Consider the following 27,123-nt stretch of genomic DNA (forward strand, 5'->3'; position numbering starts at 1 on the left):
CAGTAACACATAGAATCTGTTTCCCTTTTTCCTTCCTCATTTGCCCTGTTCCAGCCTAAAGCCATGCAGAAGACAGATCTTTATTGAGAGTTTGCTGAGCAGCAGGTACTGATCTAGGTTCTGATTGTGCAGTGGTAAATCAAGTGAGCCCAGTTCCTGCCTTCATGGACCTTATAAACCGTTAAACAGGTCATTAGGGGTGTGACAAAAGAGACATAGAGGGGGTGGCCTGAGTTGGTAATGCCCATTTAGGTTTTTATCCAGAGCTGACCTGGGAATGCTGACCTTTAAAAGGCAAATCTGACTTGGTGACTTGCTTTGTACAACTAAATCCTCTTGCCATTTAATTCATTCCCATTCTTTGATCAGCTAAAGCAGTGACTAGGCAACGGGGTATCCAGACTGATTCATAGCTAAGAAGCAGGCCAAAAAAAAATCACACTGGATATAGAGCTCAGTGGGGCGGAGAAGGGTCTGTTTGCTCCACGTTGTTGGTCCGTGCATATAAATAGGGTCCTCTCTTTTCAGGCCATGTTCCTTGCAGACTTACAGACTCATGTAGAATAAACTAGGTGTCAAGCACAGCCTCTCAGGGATGGCACGTGGTAAAATTTGGAAACCCAGGAAAGTTTTTGATTTCTGTCTCTGCATATTCTCCTCTTTTCTCCACTCCCTTTCACCCAACCACATCCTTGCTCTAGGCCCTTGGGGCTCAGAATATAGTATTGGTCAACTTACAACCAATGAGAATAGTTTTATTTTCTCATTAGAGTTAAGGGCCAACGAAAGTAGAGATGGGCCGTGTCTCCAGACAGGCATTTGCTGCAGATTCAGGACTGTGTGGCCCCAGAGAGAACGCGGGAGCCGACTCTGTGCTCTGGGTTCGCAGGCAAGCTCCCTGTGCTCAGAGGTGGTTGAATCCTGCTTTGGGATTTGCCTTGTGGCTGACACTGTGATCTGTCTGAGGTGCTCTGTGATCAATAGCTAGACTATTTTTAGCCAGAGGTATTTTTACCATTTCACATTCCTCTGAAGAGGTTCATAAATCAGTCATGTAAAATGAAATTTAAATAACTTGGTAGAGCTTTGCCTTTGGGAGGAGAAGCCGATGTTAAAGTGTTGTTTAAGAATAGGAGAGCGGCATCAATTTTAGATCCCACCCCCCTACGCCTGTAGGAGGTATCCGTAGGTTACTCATTGGTTTTATGCCCCAGTACTTGTCTGGAAAAAGGAAAAGAGAAACTTAAGAATCTCTGTGTTGGTTCATGATTTTCAAGTAGAGATATAGTTGCACATTTCTTGAATGCAGCAGAAATGCATTGATCCTGTATTGTGTACTGGGTTCCAGTTAGGTGCAGGGGGTACCTGCAGACAGTGAAGGAGCACACAGAGTCCCTGAGCTCGTGGATATAATGGTCACATGGGGAAATTGCACACTGGTTCATTGTGATGTGCGCCATTCACGTGGTGATGGGGTACAAATTTCTGTAGAAAACACAATAAACCATGTCATGTACACCTGGGCGTGTGTCTGAGAATACTCCCTAGCAAGCATCTGAGGCTAGAAAGACAGGTAGTTGATAGTTAATTGTGGGGTCTTGGGAAGAGGAGGAGGAATGACCCTGGCAGAGAGAACAGCATATCCAAAAGTAAGTGTGGCTCCATGCAAAAATGAAGGAAGTTGAAATAGATGTAAGAAATGGTTTGTGGATAGTAGATTATAATAGATGATAGGATCAGTGTGTTGTCACTCATTCAAATGCATAGTTCAATGCCTATGCAAAATTGCAGTGAGCACCGCAGTGCGTGAATACACATTTCCATTAATCTCTGCACATGCTTCTAGGGTGTGTCGGTCACATGACAGCATGTCTTTGACTTTTCTGAATTAACCTGTCTTTAACCCATCTCAGAAGAAGTAATTGAGGGGATTCCACCTGTAAAAAATGAAATAATATTATCTATTTTTTCAGACTATATGGTCATCCTGTAAATGAATGAATGCATATGTGAATGGCTATTTTTTCTAACTGAAGCTTTAGCTGTCTGGAAGGGGCTTTTTCACTCATTGCTCCCCTTCTACTGTGTTGGTTTCTGGATGTCTATCAGTCTGACAGATTTCCAGATCTGGAAATCATTCTGCATAATAATGAACTTCAAGGTCAGTTTCTTATACTGTACTGGTATTTTTTTTTTTTTTTTAGTGTCAAATACTGCTTTAAATAAGCGTATTTTCTACTGAAGACTGAAACCTCGGATTTAATAATATTTAGCCTTTTTTTTTTTTTTTTTTTTTATAAAGAAGAAGTCAAAGATGGGGCCGGAAGTGGCTTAGAACCAGTTAAATTTCCCCAAGGCTGGTCTGTACCCACACCCTGACTGAGTTTCACTCAGGCTGGCCCTTATCTTCTCATCTGGCCTTCCAGCTTTCTCACTGTAGTCTGAGTCACAGGGTTGAGAACTAGAAATAAAACCACACAAGTCTTCTACTGTTCTGTCTGATAGCATCATATTATTCTTTTTCTTAGTCACACTTAACTAGCTTTGTAATTACGTGTTTATTTCAGTATTTCCTTCTTTCATTGTCTGACTCTCTCAGTATGCGTATCTATTACATGCTAATGTAAATAACTTATTTTTATGAAAAGTAGCTATTTTCACAGAAATAATTTAGTGAAAAGAATGGTATTGTTTTAGAAGTCTATGTATGGCTAAGTAGAAGGCAGCTGGACTTTGGTATTTCCACATTCAGTCTGTTGTAAATTTGTTGTTTTGGTTGAAACAGATGAAGAAAATCTAGTCTCCCACAGATATGTAGTAGGAAAATGGAGGGATATTTTAATAGCCTTCTCAGATAATCGTGGATATTTTGCTTTGATGCTGTGCCAAATGTGACAGTTGGTCGTTTCTTAAAGAGTCATTGCAATGTGGGATCTGAAACCATATCAGTGAACATTTTGTACTTTCTTACGTTGAAATCTATTGGTCTATCTTGCTCTTTGAATGGATGTTTTACTGTTTGGAGCATAATTATGAAAGAGGTTACAAATGCAATGTGTTTAACCATTTTTCTTTTCCATTCAGAAAAACCCCAAGATTCTGTGAGGAAACAAGAGGTGGTTCTGGATATTCATCCAGATTGAACAGGATGTGAATGAAAGGTGGATTTGAGATGTACACACATGATATTCCACAATTAGTCACTTGGTTTTGATACCTTTTTCATCTAACAAAGATACCCTACACAATCTTGGCATAATGAAATTCTCCAGTCTTTGTCTTGTGTTTAACTTCTCATTTAAAACAAAACCATCGTATATCATCAGGCTTGTTTTAACTGTTTTTTTTTTTTCTGCCCCAGTTGATGTAATACATCTATAAACTGAAATTAGGTTAGCAGTTTGTGGCAGGTTGGTTGTAAAATACAGAGGGTATTAGCCTTTCAGCTTCAGGGCACAAGATAATTGGTTGAGAGAAATTAGAAAAAAGATCTTTCTTTTCTATAACACGGCATAACATTCCAGGATCCTATTAAAATTAATATTGTCATCATTAATATTAATTTTTAAAGATTTCATATGGAACCAGTAGCAAAATATTATATGATTTAAAATACAGCCACAATCATAAAAGGTGTTACATTCAGATTTGTTCTCTTGCTTTTGGGATGCTAATCCCCTGAGATTAAACCATCAAATATTGCTGCCTTCGCATATGCTAGACTGTATAGCATGAAAGCCCTGGAATAGTAGATGTGCACAGAGGCCGGGAACAGTAGCTCATGCCTGTAATCCCAGGACTTTGGGAGGCTGAGGTGGGCGGATCACCTGAGGTCACGAGTTTGAGACCAGCCTGGCCAACATGAAAAAACCTTGTCTCTACTAAAAATACAAAAAAATTAGCCGGGTGTTATGGTGGTTGCCTGTAGTAATCCCAGCTACTCGGGAGGCTGAGGCAAGAGAACTGCTTGAATCAGGAAGTCAGAGGTTGCAGTGATCTGAGATCTCGCCATTGCACTCCAGCCTGTGCAGCAGAGTGGGACTCTGTCAAAAAAAAAAAAAAAAAAAAAGTGCATGATGCAGAGATAAAAGACAGGAAAAAATATACCGGATGTTGACAGTAGTTACTTCTGAGTAGTGGGATTTTGGGTCATTTTTAGTTTCTTCTTTGTCCTTTATAAACATTAATTACAACAAATACTTATTCAATATTGTGTGTCAAACACAATTACATTGAGTGTTGAACTTAAAGAACAAAAGCTGATTCCATCCCTGCCCAGTTGAATCTTCCAATAGGTCAATTTTTATATTTTCCTTAATATATGTGAACCATTTCTATAATCAAATAAATATAGGAAATATCGACCAAAACGAATTTTTTTAAATGGTACCTTTTTTTTTTCTTTTGGTTGTTTGCCCTGTAAGTACAGTTTGGAGACAGTTCCATCATTCAGTTATCCTAAATATCACCTAGGAAATCTCTACAACAGGCTTGCTAGTTAAGGTTCGTGGCTCATGTAGGAGGCAGATCAAAGTGAATGATGGTAGAGCTTAAAAACTGGCTTGTGTTCATGGCCTGCATAATGAGGACCTTGAAAAGTACACAACCTCTATTGAGGGCTGAGATGGAAACATCTGGAAATAAACTTGAAACTTGATGGTGAAAAAAATTCTTTTCCAAAAGGACTCATTTCTTTTGTGTGGATATTTCTTAGCTACTGAAAGATGATAGAATTATTCTGGAATTAGGGTTTATGTTTGATCCTAGATAAGAAATTAGAAAAAATGGGGGCTGGTATCACTAGCATTTCTTTGAGTGAATCATTATTAGATCCAGCCTGTTACCTGTTTTTATAAATATGTCATTCCCAAAGTTTTGCAGGGATGTGTGATTCTATAGGAAGTGTCAGAAAAGTTTCAGTATGGCCAAGTGTGATATGATATGTGAGAGAGAAGTCTTCACTAATTGTAAAAGTGGCACACTGACTATTAGTACAGAAGAAAAGAGCTGGAGGTTACAAGCTGTTTTGCAAAGATCTTATATAAAATTCGGACTTTTTAGCCAGACTTCCCTAAAGTTCTACTCTCAAGAAATTATACTACTCAATGGAAAATAAAGATCAAGTGGAGGTTGAGAAGATGCAGAAAAGCCAATGAATATAATTGACTGTCTAGAACAACTGAATCAAGTTAAACAAAAATTAGGGTTCACAAATCAAAATGGAAAGAGCCTGAAAGGACAGAAAGTAGAGTCTTTAGAATCTTGTGTAAGTTGAACATGGCAAAAACGAGAGGCCATTCCATGAAGATTGAAAGGGATTTTGGAGACATGTAAAGGAAATACTATCCAACAGATAGTAAAATTACGGAATTCGTTAGCTCCAGTGGGACTGGTAGATCATACAAGCATGATGACTGAAAGGATATTCCTGGCTTCTTAGTGAGTAAAGACAATAGGGTGGAGGAAACTGTGGCAACATACACCTATTCATAGTGGTGATTACTGGGTCCTTGGCCTGGGAGTGAGGGTGCGGAGAGGGGAATTGAGACATGAGGGCAAGCTGGGAGAAGAAGGAAAACTATGTGTGTGCGTGCTTGGGTGGGTGTGTTTGGAGATGAGTGTGATGCTCGTGAGGATGGCTACCAAGATAATGGTGGTGGTCTCAGGATAATGGAGTTTCAGGTGATCTTTCCTTTTTTATATTTCTAATGTGATATTTGAATTTTGTTTTGTTTTGTGACGGAGTCTTGCTCTGTTGCCAGGCTGGAGTTCAGTGGCACATCTACAATCTCTGCTTCTCAGGTTCCAGGGATTCTCCTGCCTCAGCCTCCCGAGTAGCTGGGACTACAGGCATGGGCTACCATGCCCAGCTAATTTTTGTATTTTTAGTAGAGATAGGGTTTCACCATGTTGGCCAGGATGGTCTCGATCTCTTGACCTTGTGATCTGCCCGCCTCTGCCTCCCAAAGTGCTGGGATTACAGGTGTGAGCCACCGTGCCTGACCCTATTTGAATTTTTTAAATAAAGAGTTTATATTGTTTATAAATCAGAAAAAATACGTTTTCATTAAAAAAATGAAAGGAAAATATAAGGTGGTAATGAAGTTATTAGAATTTTTCAGGATTTGTAATGTACTTGTGAATTATGTGGATAAAAGATTAGTTGAAGTATTTTGCTCAGCTTCTTAGGGAAGGGCAACCCATGCACTAATTCTCTTATGTCCACACTAGAATAGTTTTCCCAGTGGTCTTTGGGTTGACCTCGAGGTAGCTGTGTGGGTTGTTTAGTTCTTAGCTCAAACACATACTATTGGTTAAGATGACTCATTGGATGTGCTGTTTTGGCGCTCAGCTTGGCCTCTTGCTCCTATACTTTCCCTCCCTGTAGAGTTTTCTCTCTTAATAGTCAGACTTTAAAAATCCAAGTCAGAGCTTGTCTTAAAAGCAATACATCCAATGGTTTCCCATCTCATTCGTAATAAAACCTGAAGCCTCACAGTGACCTGTGAGGCCCTACCTGGCTCCCTCCTCCACGTAGAGCCCCTTGCTGCACCTCAGACCCACCTGCATGCCCCTGGTTTGCTCTTCCTAAACCCCTGCATGGCTGCTTCCTCCGGGCTTTCTCAGGTCTCTGTTCAAATGTTACCCTATTCAAAAGGTCGTTTCTAACTTTGCTTTTTAGAATATTCCTCACTCCTTTCCTTCCTCTGTCACTGTCCCCTTGCATCCAGTTGCAATTTTCTTAGCACTTATGACATATATCTGACATATATTTATTTGTATGTTTTATAGTGATTATCTTCCTCTGCTAAAATGTGATCTCTAAATATAATCACTAAGAGGTGATTACCTCTCTCATCATTGCCATGGAGTACTGCCTTGGGTAGTAACTGACACATAGCAGGCACTCAATAAATATGTGTTGAATGAGTGAATTCCTTGCCTCATATTTCCATTTTGTGTTCTGACATTTTTGCCTCGCAGAGAAGTTGTCACATTCAACCATTTCCTGGAAGCGGCAGCTGAGAAGGAGGTTCAAGGGAAAGCCCGGCTCCAGGACTTTATTGAGAATCTGTTACAGCGGGTAGAACTGGCAGAGAAGCAGCTGGAGTACTATCAGAGCCAGCAGGCCTCTGGCTTCCGCCGTGACCTCAGCGGGCACGTGGTGAGTCATCCTGGGCCGGCCACCAAGTGTGAGGTCCCTGTGGTTGGTGAGAATAGGCTGAGGACAGAGAAAAGGGAGCAGAGTGACTTGCAGGGACTCACTAGACACCATCTGAGAGCACGCCTGGGCCGTGCCTATCTTGTGGAAATGTCACCCCGGAGTCCAGGACACCTGGAAATAAAGTAAAGGTTGCATGTGCCATTTCCAGTCTGTCTTTCCCCTCCCACTCCACACCGTGCTGAGTTGGTAAAAATCTATATATTTTTAAAATTTGTAAAATAGCAGAGTTTGAAGTATCCAAAGAAATTGTTCATTTCAGTTTTGATGTTCAAGTAGCTCAGAAGTTACTATCATGTTTTGGAGCTCTTCAAGATAATCTTAGGAAATTCAGTAAAGTAAGATCAAACCACATTTACCTTTTTTTCCTTAATAAGGGAGGCAAAAACTCTTCAGCATTCTCTATAGGTTAAAATTCTTTACGTAGATTTTCAAAAAGACTGAAAGATTCACAGGTGATAGTTCTAGGGTTGATCCTGAATACAGTTTTGCATATAGTTTCAGGATTTTAAGAAACACCTAGAGCCCAGATGAGATCCCCGGATGTGCATAAAGATTCAGGTTCTCATAAGTGGCATGATCAGGATTCCCTTGGTCTCTTTGGAGGACAGAGAGAGGTACAAATAACTGTACTCTAGGTGGGGAGGCAGGTCATCATATTTGCCTTCTCTACAGTTTCCTTGGTGGTATAAACAAGCCAAAGAAAGATTTTGGATACCCCAAAGTGGTTTATTTGTAACATTTTCATTACTTATTGAACTTTATTTATGCTTACTTCCATCCTAGAAGATTTTAAAATGATTTTTTTTTTTTTTTTTTTTTTTGGTTACTGCTTCCATCCCTGCAGCAAATGGGCTCTAGTATAAGGAAAAATAAGAAACATTTATGCTGATCAAAAGATTAGCAGGGTTGCTATTGGTTGATTTAAAAGTTTACTTAGGGCTTTCTGGAAGCCATTGTGAAAAGCCAACATGATTAAATAATAGAACTATTTGTCCAGAAGAAGGAATGAAATGAAAGGCAGGTGGATAAAAGAAGGAAGACGGGAGATGAAGGGAGGAAGGACGGAAGGAAATGAAGGAGGTCCTGCATGGTGCTTGCTGTAATCATGTACACTTGGCCTTAGCGCAGCTCAGTAATAGAAGCCCCAGAACTTCCAGAACACAAAAAAGCCTGGAAGGAAGTTTGCTACATCTGTGAAGTTTTAGGCACTATATTCAAAGCAGTCTCATCCATGTAACATATGTATTATTTTCTGGGTGAGGGGAAACACTTCTAAGGGGGAAGTCACACCCCAGCTTGATCTCTCTCTGTCTCCTCCTTGGGAAACCATGAGAGTGTCTAGCCCTGACTAGCTGTGGCTGAAGGGACTATCTGAGCCTCTTTCTGCTGTCTTTCATCCTGTGCTCTCAAGAGGGTTGGGGCATGAGGTTATGGTACCAAGATGTGAGGTGAAAAAGCCTGAAAATGCCTGGCTTCCAGTTTGCTCTTAAGCTGCTTCTGACTAGGCAAGATAGTCGATCTTCCTGGGCCTATAACTCTTCTGTAAAATGGAGGGGTTGGATTCAGTGCTTTCTAAGTTGTTTTGCCTCTTAACTTATCTGACCATTACCTGACTTTGATGGCTAGGAATTCTAAAATTAAAATGTGGCATTGACATTTTCATCTTTAGAATTATAAGTCATCCAGAGCTAACTCCTATGAAATCCTCCTATACTCAGCCAAGAGGAATCTCAGAGAAAACAGTGGAAGGCAAGGAGGAAGAAAGGAAGCCCATTCATTCTCCTTTAACATTGTTTCTGCTCACCTATTTTGCTTAGTTTATTTTTTTGGCATGAAAGTTGAACATTTTTAAAGAGACATAGCCAGTCGTTATTTCACATCGTGCCAAATAATGTAATCAAAAGTTGGGTGGCATTTTGGATCTTCTAGTCAGATATGTACATGCAAGATTATATCCAGTCATGTTGCTTTACAATGTGACACATTCTGAGAAATGTGTGGTTGGGCAATTTTGTCATTGTGTGAACATCATAGAGCTTATTTACACAAACCTGCATGGTATTGCCTACTACATGCCTAGGCTATATGGTATGGCCTATTACTCCCAGGCAATAAACCTGTATAGCATGTTACTGTACTGAGTACTGTAGGTGATTGGAACACAATGATAAGTATTTATGTATCTAAACATAGAGAAGGTGCAGTAAAAATACGACATAAAAGGTAAGAAGTGGTATAGCTGTGTAGAGCATTTACCATGAATGGAGCTTGCAGGATTGGAATTTGCTCTGGGTGAGTCAGTGAGTGTCTGGTACATGAATGTGAGGGCCTAGGACATTACTGTACACTACTGTAGACTTTATGAACACTGTACACTTAGACTACACTAAATTTGTGTAAAACTTTTCTTTCAACAGTAAATTAACCTTAGCTTACTATAACTTTTTTATCTTATAGACTTTCAAATTATTTTTTAACTTTTTGACTCTTTAGTAATAACAGCTTAAAACACAAGCATTATGTAGAATTTTTTTTTAATTTTTAATTTTTCATTTCCATTGGTTTGGGGGCAACAGGTGGTGTTTGGTTATATGAATAAGTTCTTTAGTGATGATTTCTGAGATTTTGGTGCACCCATCACCCGAGCAATGTACACTGTACCCAATTTGTAGTCTTTTATCCCTCATGCTCCTCCCACCCTCTCCTCCTCCACTCCCTGAGACCTCAAAGTCCGTTGTTTCATTCTTAGGCCTTCGAATTCTCATTGCTTAGCTCCCACTTACAAATGAGAACATACGATGTTTGGTTTTCCATTCCTGAGTTGCTTCACCTAGAATAATGGTCTCCAATTCCATTCAGATTGCTGAGAATGCCATTATTTATTTCCTTTTTATGGCTGAGTGGTATTCCACGGTATATATAAACCACAGTTTCTTTATCCACTCGTTGATTAATGGGCTTGGACATTTGGACTTGTTCAGTAGTTTTGCAGTTTCAAATTGTGCTGCTGTAAACATGTGTGAAATTATCTTTTTTGTATAACTTCTTTTCCTCTGGGTAGATACCCAGTAGTGGGATTGCTGGATCAAATGGTAGTTCTATTTTTAGTTCTTTAAGAAATCTCCACACTGTTTTCCATAGTGCTTGTACTAGTTTACAATCCCACCAGCCATATGAAAGTGTTCTCATTTTGCCACATCCCTGCCAACATATATTTAAAATTTTTTTTAAAATTATGGCCATTCTTGCAGAAGTAAGGTGGTATCATATTGTGGTTTTGATTTGCATTTCCCTGATCATTAGTGATGTTGAGCATTTTTTCATACGTTTGTTGGCCATTTGTATATCTCCTTTGGAGAATTGTCTATTCATGCCCTTAGTCTACTTCTGATGGGATTTTTTTTCTTGCTAGTTTGTTTGAGTTCCTTGTAGATTCTGGATATTAGTCCTTTGTTGGATGTATAGATTACAAAGATTTTCTCCCACTCCGTGGGTTGTCTGCGTATTCTGCTGATTGTTTCTTTTGCTGTGTGGAAGCTTTATTAGTTTAAGTCCCATCTATTTCTCTTTGTTTTTGTTGCATTTGCTCTGTGGTTCTTGGTCATGAAATCTTTGCCTAGGCCAGTGTCTGCAAGGGTTTTTCCGATTTTATCTTCTAGAATTTTTATGGTTTCTGGTCTTAGATTTAAGACCTTGATCCATCTTGAGTTAATTTTTGTATAAGGTGAGAGATGATTATCCAGTTTCATTCTTCTACATATGGTTTGCCAATTATCCAGCACCGTTTGTTAAAAAGGGTGGCCTTTCCCCACTTTATGTTCCCATTTGCCTTGTCAAAGATCAGTTTGCTGTAAGTATTTGGCTTTATTTGTGGGTTATCTATTCTGTTCCATTGGTCTATGTGCCTATTTTTATACCAGAGAAGTACAACAATATTTTTCTTATGTCCTTTATTCAATAAGTTTTTTTTTTCTGTTTTTCTAATTTAAAAATTTTCTACTTTTAAGCTTTTTTTGTTAAAATCTGAGACACAAATACACACATAGCCAGGATTATCAATATCCCTGTTCACACCTTGTCCCACTGGAAGGTCCTCAGAGGCTATAACATGTATTGAGCTGTCATTTCCTCTGGTCACAATGCCTTCTTTTGGAATACTTCCTGAAGGACCTGCCTGAGGCTGTTTTCCAGATAACATTTTATTGTTATAGAACAGGTACACTCTAAAATAAAAAGATAAAAAGTATAGTGTAGTAAGTACACAAACCAGTAGCATAGTCATTTATGGTCATTGTCAAGTATTCTGCTCTGTACGTAATTGTATGTGCTATACTTCTATGTGACTGACAACACAGTAGTTTCATTTATACCAGCATCACCACAAATGTATGATTCATTGTGCTATGACCTTATAACAGCTATGGTGTCACTCAGTGATAGGAATTTTTCAGCTTTATTATGATCTTATGGTACCATTCTCATATAAGCAGTCTGTCATTGACCAGAACATTGTTTTATAGTACATGACTGTGCGTATGTATGCACCACACACAAATGTACATATATATGCATGCATATACACTCATAAATACATGCATAAAAATGTGTACATACATATATATGTATACACATGGTGGGAAATTAATAAATATTTATGTTTGTACCTTCTGTATTCCAAATATGATATGATCCGCCTTCACAGACTTGCTCTACTGAAGGAAAAATTGACTAATTCAAATAAAATAAACTGCAGTTAGAATATAGCAAGAAATTTAGAGACGAGAGCTCTAATTTAGAGATGTGTGAGTGGGGCATGATCAGGCTGTAGCGAGGGAACTGTTTGAGGGTTGAAGGGAGGATACGTTGCCCTAGGAAGACCAAGAATGAGGTATGTGATTTCTGAAAGGATTAGGCAGATGTGGCTTCCTCTTGTTGCCATGTTTAGTGCTCTAAACTCTGCTTTGGACAATAGCCACATTATGAGACAGCCTGCAGACGCTGTAGGCCATTTTTTCTTATAACAATCTGTTTTATTGTCATACAGGTTGAGTATACCTTATCTGAAGTACTTGGGACCAGAAATGTTTCAGATTTCACATTTTTTAAGATTTTGGAATACTTGCATTCAGCTTACTGGTTCAGCATTCCTAATCCAAAATCAGAAATCCAAAATGCTCCAGTGTGAGTATTTCCTTGGAGGGTCATGTTGGCCCTCAAAAAGTTTCAGATTTTGGAGCTTTTGGATTTTGGATGTTTGGATTAGGGATATTCAACCTGCGGTAGTTAGCACTATGTGAAGTTACGTTCATTTGCTTATTCAGTAATTGTGTCCACCTCCTCACTGGGAGCAGTTTCTTTAGTACCAATAAGTTCTGTACCCCGAAAATATGTGTTAAATGAATTACTGCTAGTCCTGATTTAGAACTTGCAGGACATAAATGTAACACTTAAAATAAGATTAACCAAGCTGTTTTATGACCTACCATTTGATCAGTTGTGTGAGTGATTTTGACAGATGGGACAGTAGGTCACTTTGTGTCTAATTCGACAGCATTTTTCAGAGCATAAAGATAAAATATCTGCATAAGCATATTATATTTTTAGAAATCAGCTAGGTGAACAAGAACATAAATGCTCAAGGGAATTGAGGGAAAAAGATACAGATGCCAAAACATTATTTCAGCAAAGGCACTAAGTGTGAGGGGAAGAAAATTTTTCCATAGCACAGAAGATTCTTAATGCTATAAGTCACCTTAGAAAGAAGCAACTTACGTATCAATCTAGGAATTTCACTGCTCTCTAGAGGTGGTCATGAGAAAAAGAGGGAAGAGAAGACAGGGAGGGAATCGACACTGTTTTTGCAGTGCAGCCTTAGTGGAGAGAGTGAGAGCCGGGCTGGGGATGGTAGTCCTCGTTGTTCTGAAGGAGGGAGCTCAGTTGTGCAAGCAAGAAGGGGCAAGTAGGGAGTAGAGTTAAAATCTTCTGCCTATTCTGCAGTGCACTGCGATGAGAAGCTGTCCTTGTAGGGCTGAGGCTTCAGAAGCCTGGGTTTCTGGGCTCTCTATACCTTTACTAAGCTGGGCCAAAGATATTATTCAAAACTTTCTTTATTAAAAGCATCTGACTTATTCTTTGTCTCTACAGCCACAGATATCCTGGGAGGCCAGATTTGGTACTGGAAGATATTAAAGACATGGCTTCTTATTTTATAGGTGAATGTATATTACAAGCTAAGCAGCATCCCTAATCCAAAAATCTGACATTCTTTGTTTTTTTTTTTTTTTTTTCTTTTTTTTTTTTTTTTTTTGAGGTGGAGTTTTGCTCTTGTTGCCCAGGTTGGAGTGCAATGGCACGATCTTGGCTCACTGCAACCTCTGCCTTCCGGGTTCAAGTGATTCTCCTGCCTCAACCTCCCAAGTAGCTGGGATTACAGGTACCCGCCACCATGCCTGGCTCATTTTTTTGTATTTTTAGTAGCGATGGGGTTTTGCCATATTGGCCAGGCTGATCTCAAACTCCTGACCTCAGGTGATCTGCCCACCTCAGCCTCCCTAAGTGCTGGGATTACAGGTGTGAGACACCACACCTGGCCAAATCTGACATTCTAAATGCTCCAAAATCCAAAACTTTTTGAGTGTTCCAGGATCATACTCAAAGGAAATGCTCATTGGAGCATTTTAGTTTTCATATATCTGGATTAGGGTTGTTGAACTGGCAAATATTCTGAAATTCTAAATCCGAAGCACTTCTGGTCCTAAGCATTTTGGATTAAGAGTTAGACAAACCTATAGTTAGGTTGGTTTTGGTACAAAACTATTTGTATTTTTCCAACCTGGGAACATGATCAAAGGCTCTCTTGATCCTCATCTTAATATCCTCCTCTCCCTAATTGAAAGGAATACAGAAGCATTGGACTAAGAGAAAGTGGAAGTAGGTAGATGAGCTAAGTGGGAGGGTTTCCTATCTGAGGCCAAAGGGGCCAGGAAGAACAGTGGCCTTTTGTGTTCACAGGGACAGCAGAGGAAACTCTGTGGTGGCTGTGATGATAAGCCCAGGCCTCCACCCTAAACCTCATCATTTACAGGATCTTTGGAGAAATTCCAGTCCAGCCATTGATTCCACTTAATTTACTGTGTACATACTTCTTTGCTCTTTATTTATATACACAAACACATCCTTTTTAAAGAAGACGGTACAGAGTGAAGGCTTGCTCAGGCTTGGAGTCTGCTAACTTGGATCTGAAAGCCTGCCCTAACATTGGTAAAGCACTGAGGCTTCAAATCAGTTACTTAACTCTGCTACCTTAGTCTCCATATCTGTAAAATTGGAATGATGATGCTTACCTCCTAGGGTGGCTGTGAGCCTTAATCCTGCCTGCTATATGGTCAGTATTTGACCTGGTATGTGACATCTAGACATGCACAATTTGTAGTACCCTTATATATGCGAGCTTCATGACCCATCTTTACTCATCTTTATCACGCATTTCCCTCTCAATAAGACACAGTAAAGTCCTTTCATTTCTTGAGGTCCCAGCAGGGTCTGTTAGTGACATTCATTGTCACTAGGTTGTAGTTCTAAAAACATTTTTGAAGTCAGAGATCACTTTGAACATGTGATAACACTATTGGCCTTTTTCTTAGGGACAGAAGCATACACACATATGTATTCATTCATTCTCTCTCTCTCTCTGTCTCTCTCTCTCTCTCTCTTTTTCTCTCTGTCTCTCAGTTTTGCATAAAATTCCAAAGGGTAGTATGTACACATACGTATGCAACAAATCATTAAACTGCCACTTACATACATACAAACAGTAAAGTGAACACATTTTGTTTTGCCCTAATAATGAAAAAGAAAAATAAGGAGGAAAGATTTAAAGGAAGAAAAACTCTGTTTATTTTTACAGTTTAGACATTGACTAAAGTTCCCTGAAGGAGCCCAGCTGAGAAATACTTATTGGTGATGGTGGGGTAGAGAGCAAGAAAGTTGATGCCAGTGCCTTCAGGGTCCTCAGAAGCTATCAGCCTGACGTTTGCCGGAGCCATCTGTCCCAGCTTCTTTGTATGCTGCATAATCTTTGGGACATCATGTGAGGATGGTGCCTTTTTCTGTTACAATTTACTAATCTCAAGCCAAACACAGCCTACATGAGCAGGGTCAAAATATTGCTGAGTTCTGATTGTGTCAAAAGACAGAACACAAGAATCCCATCTTGCCTCCTCATGACATGAGCCTCGTTTTGTTTCTTTCTTTTTTTTTTTTTTTCTTAAGGAACCTCTTTTGTAGCTTGCTCCAGACAGAAGAATATGGGCAGTGATCCTGTTAGCCTGAGCTTGGGTTTTCAGATTATTTCAGTAAAGCAGGGACACATGTCTTGGCCACATTGGCCCAAACACCAAGGTGGTCTTTTCTCCACATTTTAATTGCCGTTTCTCTTCTGTCAGTCTGCCTGCTAATGTGGTAACACTTATTCTAGTGAAAACTACATGAGGAAGATCAGGATCAGGAGGATGAACATGTACTGGATCTGCCTATAAACTGGGTGGTGACCTCTCTATCACAAAATGATAATTATCAATTTATTCTGCAGATGAGAATATTTCAAGCCCAGCCACAAAAGTGCATGCAGATGTTTTATTGCATGAATTATTAGGAGTGAGAAGTTATCTGGATGATAGACGGACTCAGGGAGAGTTGTGGGGTTGTTCTTCGTGTTCTCTCATTTTAGAAATGATGTATTATAGGCAAGAAGCCTTTTATGTCAGTGTTCCCCTTAGTTGATACATTGTTATAATCTGGCCATAGCTATAGATTAGCTGCAAATACAGCTTGAATCAGTGAAGAAATCATGGCAGATCATTTCAGGTTTTTGAATTTTAAATATTTATTTTATTTTTATGTATGTATGTTTGTTTGTATTTTATTTCAGTAGTTTTTGGGGAACAGGTGGTGTTTGGTTACATGAATAAATTCTGTAGTGGTGATTTCTGAGATTTTAGTCCATCCATCATGCGAGCACTGTACACTATACCAATATGTGGTCTTTTGTCCCTTACCCCACTCCTTGAATAACTAAAGATAGAACCACTGTTTGATCCAGCAGTCCCTCTACTGGGTATCTACCCAAAGGAAAAGAAGTAAATTATATGAGAAAGACACATGCACACACATGTTTATAGCAGCACAATTTTCAACTGCAAAAATATGGAACCAGCCTAAATGCCCATCAACCAATGAGTGGGTAAAGAAAATGTGGTATACACACACCATGGAATACTACTCAGCCATAACATGGAATGAATAATGGTCTTCACAGCAACTTGGTTGCAGCTGGAGGACATTCTTCTAAGTGAAGTAACTCAGGAATGGAAAACCAAGTTCTCACTTAGAAGTGGGAGCTAAACTATGAGGATGCAAAGACATTCCAGTATTTGAAAATCTATTTCTTCTAATGTTGCTCTATCGGGAGGCTTTTTTGAGTGTTTGAGATTTTTGAGATCTGCTGACATAGACTTCTTGGCAGTCTCAGAACAAATGCCCACAAAGGCTCCTGGAGTAAGCAAGCAAAGGCTGAGCATGAGGCATTCTTGTTCACCGATACGATGGGTGGTGCTGCAGGTCACGCTATCAGTAACAGTCACTGACTTCCTGAATGGGAATGCAGTTTTTTTAGAGGATACAAGAAATATTTTAAAAACCAAATCCGGCCTTCAAATGCAGTAACATTTTTTCTTATTTGTTTTCCTTTAGCTTACAGACATCTCCTCAAATAGGAAACCCAAATGCCTGTATGTATGTCTTTTTATACTTGGACCATTTGATAATGTTTGTATTGTATGTTTTCCTATTGCATTTTATGTGCGATCATGTCTATTTTATATATCTATACTACAGATGGATTTGAAAGGTTTAAGTGAAAACTGACCTGCATGTGTACCTAACTTAGTGAAAAGTTGATGTGACTTTTCAGTATGCTACTAGTCTATTAGTATACGGTATTGGAGGTATGATGGTACTGTATGATGGTACTGGAGGAGTATTTTTAGAGTATTATATAGTGTAACTTTTTCTTATTGAGGTATAGTGTGGTCATAAGAACTCTATAGTATTATTAATGTAGTTCATGTATTACATTGTTTATGTAAATTCATACTGGGAGTCCTATGCTTTACAACATCTATGCAGTGAATTTGTCTGAGTCCTCTAGTTATCACTTAAAGAGTCAAGAGACATGGGTTCTGGTCTCGTCTTCTCCGTAGACCAACTATATGTATTATTCTGGGTAGTCATTGATGTTTTCTGGGTCTCAGTCTTATCACTGTAAATAGGACTAGTAATATCTCCCTGGGAATGTAGTACCATGTGACCATCTCATGGGGGCCACAGGAATTTTGGGAAGAAAAATACCCATACATATGATTTGTCTTTGGGGTAGCATTATCACCACTGTAGCATATAGGAGAGATTGTGCCATGAGTAGTTATTCTTTTAAGATTTTAAAGAAATCTTTCTTTCTGCTCACTTCTTCCCCACTCCCCCCAACCATCTGTAGAAGCCGAGGGCACCCGCATTCGGTGTGTAACCACCCTGATCTCAAGGCCCATTTCCATCCAAAGGGAAGGAACCACCTGAAAAAGGCCAAGGAAGACAGAGCCAGCATGCAGCCTGCCAAGGCCATTCACGAACAGGCTGAGTCCTCAAGAGACCTCTGCAGACCTCCAAAGAAAGGGGAGCTCCTGGGGTTTGGCCGCAAAGGCAACATCAGGCCCAAAATGGCTAAAAAAAAGCCAACAGCCATTGTGAACATCATCTAAAAGGGTGGGTGTTGCTGGACCAATTATCGCTGGGCTTTGGGAAACGTTCTTCCAGGGGCCAGCAGTAATGTCTTTCTGGAAACATTCCATAGTAAGACACATTGGAAGAGCCAAGGGCATAACACAGGCAAGCACCTCGATTAACCAGAGCTTAGCAAATGGGAATCTTAGTAAACCAGAATTGTATGATGACCCCCTTTTAGAAGCTTACAAATTACAGAAATAATAAAAACATTAAATCAATCTTAAAACCCTGATGTCTAAAGTAACTGATCCAGTCTCCAGCAATCTTGGCCTCTGGGCTTCTATGCAGTGGTCATTAATTTTCAGGCCCAAGGCCACACAATACGTCAGGCCTGGGGAGAAAGCTACCTGTGGCCACTGCTCTCCAAAGTGTGAGGCAAGGAATGGGAGTGTAAAGTTCTGTTCATAGCAGTAAAGTGAAGAGAGTTGTGTTTGAGTATAACCTTCCCCTCAGTTAATTTGAAAGCCTCCAGAATAAGGATTCCCATTCCCTGAGTATTCTGGTTAATCAAGATTTCAATTTCTGGGTTGCTCCGGGGACTCATTCAGTCAGACTTCAGTTCTCATTTCGACAGAGTGTCTTTCAGTTTGATTGAGGTTTTTTGGTGGCCTAGATGCATGTTTATTCAGATTTTGGTACACCTCTGCCGTCTTCTTTGGCTGAGTATTGTGCACCTGCAGACCACGCTGCCAGCCTCTATCTTAATAGCTGCTACTGTGGATATGGCTGGGGAGCCCAGTAAAAACCTCTTTTGATCTGCACCCCGTGTGGGCTCGGTGTCTAGGTGGTTGGAATGACAGTGGACTGCATGCTCGGTGCATCGTGACCATCCTGGAAGCACTGCAGGTGTCGCCAAGCCCTTTCCTAAGATCTGCTTCCCAGACAGTGTCAGTGGCCCTCTCTCTGTCTATTGTGGGCATGACTTTCTCTTCGCTGGCTTAACTTTTCCACTGGGTGGTTCGCTTGGCCTCCTGCTGCTTCTGTGCCCTGTTAAGGCTTCAGGTATCTTTCAACCAAGTATCTGAAATGTTCACTGTATGTTGCATTCTAAAGTAATTTCTGAAATAAACAATGCATGTAGGAGCCAGAATCTGACACTGTCTTCCCCTCCTTCCCTCCCTAAAATGGCTTTATTTTTTTTTTTTTCACAAAGAGCTATCTGTTAAAAATTTCCTGCTGTATGATTTTCTTCAAAAATGAATTTCCATGTTATTTTTTCCTTAAATTTAGCAATATCATCAGGTTTCATGCAGAGTTTACAAGTGCTGATATTCTTCTGAAAACAGGAATAATTTTGTCCACAAATATATACATATATACATATATATATAACACATACAAAATATATATGTTAAGTATATTAATAATTTATTTTTAAATACCCATGGAGAAAGTGTGTGCTTGTGGTGGGTGGTTTCTAAACTAGATATGTTTGTTCATGTAAACTTAATTCTCTTATTTAAAAAAAACTGTAACCTAAGTAACATTGGCAGAATTATGATTGTTATTGCAATAAGCATCAAATTAGCAGTGCATTAAAAATAGGTAATAAAGCAGTTACTTAAAATGCCAGTAACTTATCATTATACAAACATTTTGAACCTACTATAGTGAAAATGTTCATTTTTGAATCTTCACTTTGACTTTTGGCTTATGGGGGTGGATCATTCATGTGATACATAGGCAGCTATCAAGTGGTGAAAAATATTGCTGTGAATATCACTGTTTAGGCTAATATTGTAAAAGTGGTAATGTTATAATTATTAATTTGGAGAATTAACTTCCTCTTCTAAAGTTATTTATTATTGATGCTTATACCATGATTGCACTTTAGCCTTTTACATACTAAAAACATGACTTGTTAGTTCTATTGCATGATCTTTGTCCCGTAATGTGTGTGCAATGACAACTTGTTTCTGTTTTATTTAAAGTAACTGACATTTTGGATTTTCATCTAACATACCTAGAGGGCATGGCAACTCTCTTTGACAGTGGTACCCCGTGATCTTCAGAAAGTACCATAATGTCATCCTACTCTATATTTCACAAGGCAAATTATTTTGAGATTTGTTTATTATATTAAAATTTTTTTTAAGTTCCCACTAAATTTTGACCACCATATAAAAAAATGTGTTATGTGTGTTGTGCTTCCTTCGAGACATAAATTTAGTGTCAAAACATGGGAGATGGCTTACTCTGAAGCATATTCCACTTAACACACCATGGCCTGAGCTATGTGCCATGTCCCGTTTGTGTCTTATTTTTAAATATTTTCTTTGTCCACATGGGCGGTTGACCTTAGAGGTAAGGCAGTTGCTTTTTTGAAGAAATCACCAAAGTTTCTGGGAAACTATGTTCAAGGTTAAACTGGAGAGTAGATTTATTTTGATTTGTTTTGTAGGGAAGAAATCTTCCTTTGAACTGTTTTTCTTGCTTTTTCCCTTTTTCTCGAACTAGGTTACAGATTGTTATCTGCGAGGTTCAAGTTGCTTAGACAGTTTTCCAGTATTCTGCAGGGCCAGTCAGTTGTACAGAAGTTGGAATATTCTGTTCCCAGAATTAAAGAAGTTTTTAGATTATGAAATATTATGATAATAAAGCTATATTTCTGACTAATGTGTTGATATGTTTTGTCTAGTTGGAGTGATTTTGGGGAGCCAAGTATGTTGGTCCACTAACAAGAAACAAAATGGTCCTTCATGAATTAGCTGCTCATCATACATATAAATCACCAGGATCTTGTGTACCTGTAGGTTTTCTTGAAAACTTAGCTAGATCATTTTTTTCATCATAATGCCTATATCTAAGTTATTTTTACATATGTTCACACTGAGACAGCTTCATTAAAAGCCCATTTGGCACTTTTCCCCATCCTCCTCCACAACCATGAGTAATTTTCCTACACTGTATTTTTAAACTTGTCACCTCTTAGCAATTCACAAACAGATTTCACAGTATATATCCCAGCCTATATGTGCTATACATCCAAGACATGCAAAGCCCAGAGAGTGATCGGGATAGATAACAGAGAGCAGTGTGTGACTGGTGGAATTACTCAGCCATTGTTCTTTTAAGAACCGTGCAATCAGGAAAATTTAAGGGACTCCATTTGTTTAGGAGCTGTGAGAATTATTTGGGAGATGACCTTAGTCTGCCCTTTTAGTTGACCCTTGAACAATGCAAGGGTTAGGGACACCGACTCGTGCATAATTCACAATCCATGAGTAACTTTTGACTGCTCAAAAACTTATCTGCTGATAGCCTACTGTTGACCAGAAGCCATACTGATAACATAGTTAACACATATTTTGTATGTTACATGTATTATCTACCATATCCTTACAATCAAACTAGAGCAAAGAAAATGTTAGAAAGTCATAAGGAAGGGAAGATACAGTTATATTTATTAAGTGGAAGTGGATCATCATCAAGGTCTTCATCCTCATTGTCTTCACATTGGATGGGCTGAAGAGGAAGGGGAGGAGGGGTTTGTCTTGCTGCCTTTGGTGGCAGAAGAAGAAATCATGATAGAAGTGGACCCACACACCCACACAATTCAAACCTGTATCATTCAAGAGTCAACTGTAGCTATGTCAAGGTTAATGGGTTCGCCGGGTTATAGTGTTTTTGAGAAATAGCTGTGACATTCCTGATTATCTCAGTTTATTAGAAAGCATAAATCCCAGTATGTTGATTCTGCTCATTCTGGATCCTTCAGAAGTGAATTCCAGGGGTGGCATGCCTGCACAATCCCAAACACAAGCCCTGGAGCAATTTCAAATGTTTAAATGGTGGAGAGCTTTAGAAATTGAATTCCTTTTTGTAGAATTAAGTAAATGCTTTTGTTCCTTTTTTGTTGTTCATATTCTGGGTCAGAACACATCTGAAATTTTCACTTAAGAAAGGAGTATTCAATCTGTAGCCCTATGCTAATTTTACTCTGGATTTTCAGCTAGTATTCCAGGATGGAAAAGAGTTTTTGCATTAGAGGAACCTCACATATAGGCAGGCTACATTCTCCTTCCCACCTGGTAATGGGGACACTGATAAATTTTACATATGTGGAGGTAGCTGCCTTGGATGGTAAATGAGAACTTCTTTGGTATCAATGTCCTGTGAGAAGAGGAGACATGAGTGCTGCCCTTAAACATCTGAGGTGTTATCACATGGAAACAATACATATTTTGTGTGGCTGCAAAAGATATTACCGAAGTCAGTGAGAGAAAGTTTTGCAGAAGCCGATGTCAAATCACTCAATGAAAAATGTTTAAGTGCAACAGAATAGGTCACCTAGTTAAAAAGCGAGCTTCCTGTCTCTGAGTTACTCTTCCCTTTATGTTAGATTGGGATTGGGACTTGGGCTGGGTTCTCCCAAAAATACTTGTAGCCTTGTGATTCTACTGTTTTATATATATATATATATATATATACTGATGCTACATTAATGTAAATGTTGGCCACATAAAACTTAGTGTTGACATGGTAACTTGATTTTGGAGATTTTATTTCACTGACTTGGGCTTTGCAAAGTTTGTAAACTTTGTAAAGATACAAAGATAACACACACCCATATTCTTACAGAATCTTTTTGAAGCAAGTAGGGCTGAGGAGGTACAATTTTCTACTCTTAGCAGGTGGAGAAACAGCAGTTGGGGAAATGGGAGATGTACATCTGGTACTATTACCTCAGCACGACGTGCTTCTTGGAACAGAAGCATCTCACCTCCCCGAATGTGATTTCAGTGTTTAAAGAGAAGGTACATTTTTTGTTACAACATGGCTCCTGAATGCAAGCCAGGAACCTCATCTGGTGTTCAGCAGTTCTTTCCAGCACTGGGAGAGAAACTGGCAGCGTTGGACTTAGTGAGAGATGGTGTGTATCATGTCAGGCTCCAGCATCGTGCCTTCTTCAGGTATTTTCCGTAGTTTTGATTATCCTTCGACTTTTGCCTTTCTTATGAATATACTTAAGAAGGTGACATCATCACAATTTGCAACGAAGGTGGGGCTTATGGTGGTTTCCAGGGTCCAGGAGTGCCTTTGTGACAGAGCTAGAGTGAGAAGAAATTACCCTACTATATCTCAGCCAATGCTTCTTCATCACGTTCTGCCTCCTCATTGACAACAGTCCAGAAAAGGGTCCTAAATGCATTTGTTGATTACACAAAGGTTCTCAATATCCTAGAATTCTGTTTAACATTTATGATCAGTTATTGTACCTATGCAAGCCACTGTGGGGGATACAGACATTGCCGCTCTGTAAGCTCTAGACCTCTGCCACCCCTTACAGCTGAGCCACTCCAACTTGCCAAGGAATCTCAAAAGTCCCAGACTGAAGTCTGTTAGACTTAGTGCATGTGTTTGTGGACATTTCACATTGGTCGTTTGCTGACTGACAAGTGGCATTGTTCACTTTGGTTGAGTATATATATTATAGAGAAACAAAAAGATGGTTTTATATCTAAACCTCTCCTCTTTCCAAGCCCTAATTCTTTGTTCAGGGAGGGGATTCCACATCCCCATGATCAGGAATGTACTTTATTTTTATCCTTAAGTGTGTCTGTAGCTTGACATTATAGGTAACACTTCTCATGTAGTCCTAAACACAGAGGTCTGGTAGAGGGAACCAAGATTCTTAAAGGGTGAGGGATCCCTGAGGAACTTAGAGTCACCAAGTTACTCAGGGATAAGGACAAGTGGAGTGGACACACAGCTAGCTATTTGGATGGAGGTCGGAGCTTTGAATTTGCCCTGCATTCCCTGGCTCTGGCCTGCCCCTCCACTCTGGCCAGCACCAGACCTTTTGCTCCTTTCCAGCCACTGCATTCCTTTCAGAGCCTTGCAGATACCCTGCTCTCTCCAGGCACTGCTTCCCTGACATGTGTCTTCTGCCTAGAATGGCCTTCTCCTTCTTCTTCATGTAGTTAATTTCTGTTCAGCCTTCAGAATTCAGATCAATTGTCACTTCCCCAAGGCAGTTTCATAACTCTCAGAATACCATGTACCTGTTCCTTGTAGGACTGATTCCAGGTGCCCCTTTATAATATTTAATGGTGTGATGACTTGACTCATATCTGCCTACCCACTGTTCTGTCGTTTCCATGACAAGGGGCTAAGTCTGTACCTTTCAGCCCTAGTGTGTCCCCAGTGCCAGATGCAGTACTGAGCATACAGTGGGTCCTCAACAAGGTATTTGTGGAGTAAGGGAGCATCACTGGTCTCAGATATGCTAAAAAACAAAAATACAGTGAGAAAATGGACTTTATTCCAGCCGAGGAAGAGCAAAGAGGAAATAATGTTTGCAGAATGAACAGGTTTGGAGTTAGCAAAACAGAGCAGAGCATTTTAGGCAGTCTGAGCATGGTCGTGGAGGTAGAAAGCATAGGACAAGTAAGCCCTAGTAAGTAACATAATTTTCCTTGTGTCTTCATTTCTTGGCCAGTCTGTCTCCCTGTTTTGAGGATAAGCCCCTTGCCCCTCAGGTCTGCATCTATCCTGTAGTGTTGTATCCCACTGTGAGAGAGCTGTACCTGTGCTCATGCTCCAGCAGCTAACACTGGGCCTGCCACTGTGTAGGGATTCAGGAGACCCAGTGAGACAGCATCATTCCTGGAACTTGGGCAGGGGCTCAGCTTGCCAGAGGGACAAGCAGCTCCAGCTCTAGGAAGAGAAAAACTACAAAGGTATGGAATCAGACAGGGCATTGGAGCACTCTGCTTCCAAGGGTCCTTCCAGCAAGGAGTTCTCTATTCTGTCCCATTGTCTGTTTTCGTGCCAGTACCATGCTGTTTTCTTTACTGTAGCCTTGTAGTACAGTTTGAAGTTGGATAGCATGTTGACTCCAACTTTGTTCTTTTTGCTTAGGATTGTCTTGGCTATTTGGGCTCTTTTTTTCGTTTCATATGAATTTTAAAACTAATGAGAACAAAAAGATAATGAATCATATGAATTTTAAAACTAATGAGAACAAAGGGACAATGTACCAGAATCTCTGAGATTAACACTACTAAAGTAGTGTTAAGAGGGAAATTTATAGCACTAAATACCCACATCAAAAAGCTAGGAAGATCTCAAAATAACAACCTAAGGCCACAACTAAAAGAAGTAGAGAACCAAGACCAAACAAACCACAAAGCTAGCAGAAGACAAAAAAAAGAAAACTTCAGGCCAGTATCCCTGATGAACATGAATGCAAAAATCCTCAATAAAATCCAGCAGCACATCAAAAAGCTTATCCACCACAATCAGGTTGGCTTCTTCCCTGGATACAAGGTTCGTTCAATATATGCAAATCAGTGAATGTAATTCATTACATAAGCAGAACTAAAGACAAACACCGCATGATTATATCAATAGATGCAGAAAAGGCCATCCATAAAATTCAACATTCCTTCATGTTAAAAACTCTCAATAAACTATGTATTGAAGGAATACACCTCAAAACAATAAGAGCCATTTATGCAAACCCACAGCCAACATCATACTGAATGGACAAAAGCTGGAAGCATTCCTCTTGAAAACCAGCACAAGACAAGCATGTCCTTTCTCACCACTCCCGTTCAACAACTTAATGAAAGTTCTGGCCAGGGCAATCAAGCAAAAGAAAGAAGTAAAGTGTATTCAAATAGGGAGAGAGAAAGTCAAATTATCTCTGTTTGCAGATGACATGATCCAGAAAATCCCATAATCTCAGCCAAAAGCTTCTTAAGCTGATAAGCAACTTCAGCAAAGTCTCAGGATACAAAATCAATGTGCAAAAATTATTAACATTCCAATAGACCAGCAACAGGCAAGCAGAGATTCAAATCATGAATGAACTCCCATTCACAATTACTACCAAAAGAACAAAATACCTAGGAATACAGCTAACAGGGTTGTGAAGGACCTCTTCAAGAACTACAAACCAGTGCTCAAGGAAATAAGAGAGGACACAAAGAAATGGAAAAACATTCCATGCTCATGGATAGGAAGAATCAATATCATGAAAATGGTCATACTACAAAGTAATCTATAGATTCAGTGCTATTCCCATTAAACTACCATTGACCCCCATCTGATCTGAATGCTCTTCCTTAAACGAAGGCAGTTCATAGCTGTTCTGGTCCTCTCAGGCATAGCATGGGCTTTGGCAGAGCAAGTTGGAAAGAGAGAAGCATGGCTAACAGGCAACTCTCCCTCCTCAATGGGTAACAAAAACTCCTCTGAGATTACCGTATAGCAATGGTTGTCAAACCCTGGTGGGTATCACAGTTATCTCTGGAATTTGGTAAAAATACAAAGACATATGATGTTTTCTATTAGCTCTATACCTAATTCTGATATACACCAAAGATATAAACTACTACTCTATATGAGGTGGTATTTCCCAAAGTGTGTTCCATGGATTGCAGTTCCTCCGACTCATACTAGTTAAATAAATGAATTGTCAGGCTAAAGATACTTCCCCACTACTGCAGACGGTTCAGCATTATGACAATGCAAATGTACACTGTGAGTCTTTTAGAGGAGAAAAAAAAAGTATACAAATGCTTCATAAACTTATTTGACTGTTGAACTGTTTCTTCTTCTAAGGAAACATGCAACATCTGCAAACACAGTAGTTACTGTTCAGAATATATCTTAGAAACACTTCAAAAGTACAATCACTGAGCACCCCTCTGTCTTAAGGCAATTCTTAATTGTCAACCAGAGTGGTCAAATTTTAGGTGATTTGGGATGTACCTAACACTTCACTTTTAAAAGTGGTCTGTCGACCAGCAGTATTCAGCATCACTTAGAAGTTTGTTGAAACGAGGAATCCCAGGTCTCACCCTAGATCTATTGAATTGGAATCTGCATCTTAATAGGATTTTTGGATAATTCATTTGCATTCACCAAGAGAAGCAGAGGTTTTTAACCAGAAATATGAGGAGGAGCCATCCAATATGCATATATTGGCCCTCTCCTCATCATCCTCTGCCAAAATATCTGAATCGTTCCTGTAAACAACGTGAAAGAAAAACATGCCTGTAGATAATACTGATAAACTCACTAGATCTTCCTTTCCTTGGTTCAATTTT

General features: G+C 39.5%; 1 protein-coding gene across 1 annotated transcript in view; it reads left to right on the forward strand.

The window, feature by feature from the left end:
* Nucleotides 1–20,680, forward strand: part of ZNF365 (zinc finger protein 365) — a 28,654-nt gene extending 7,974 nt beyond the window's left edge. The window contains exons 3-5 of the mRNA XM_039478305.2: nucleotides 6,985–7,165; nucleotides 16,976–17,013; nucleotides 17,778–20,680. Coding sequence (XP_039334239.2) covers nucleotides 6,985–7,165; nucleotides 16,976–17,013; nucleotides 17,778–18,039 — 481 coding nt within the window. The 3' untranslated portion in view covers nucleotides 18,040–20,680. The remainder of the gene's footprint in view (nucleotides 1–6,984; nucleotides 7,166–16,975; nucleotides 17,014–17,777) is intronic.
* The last annotated feature ends 6,443 nt before the right edge of the window (nucleotides 20,681–27,123 follow it).

Source organism: Saimiri boliviensis, chromosome 12 (genome assembly GCF_048565385.1).
Source record: "Saimiri boliviensis isolate mSaiBol1 chromosome 12, mSaiBol1.pri, whole genome shotgun sequence".
In the NCBI taxonomy this organism is placed as follows: Eukaryota; Metazoa; Chordata; class Mammalia; order Primates; family Cebidae; genus Saimiri; species Saimiri boliviensis.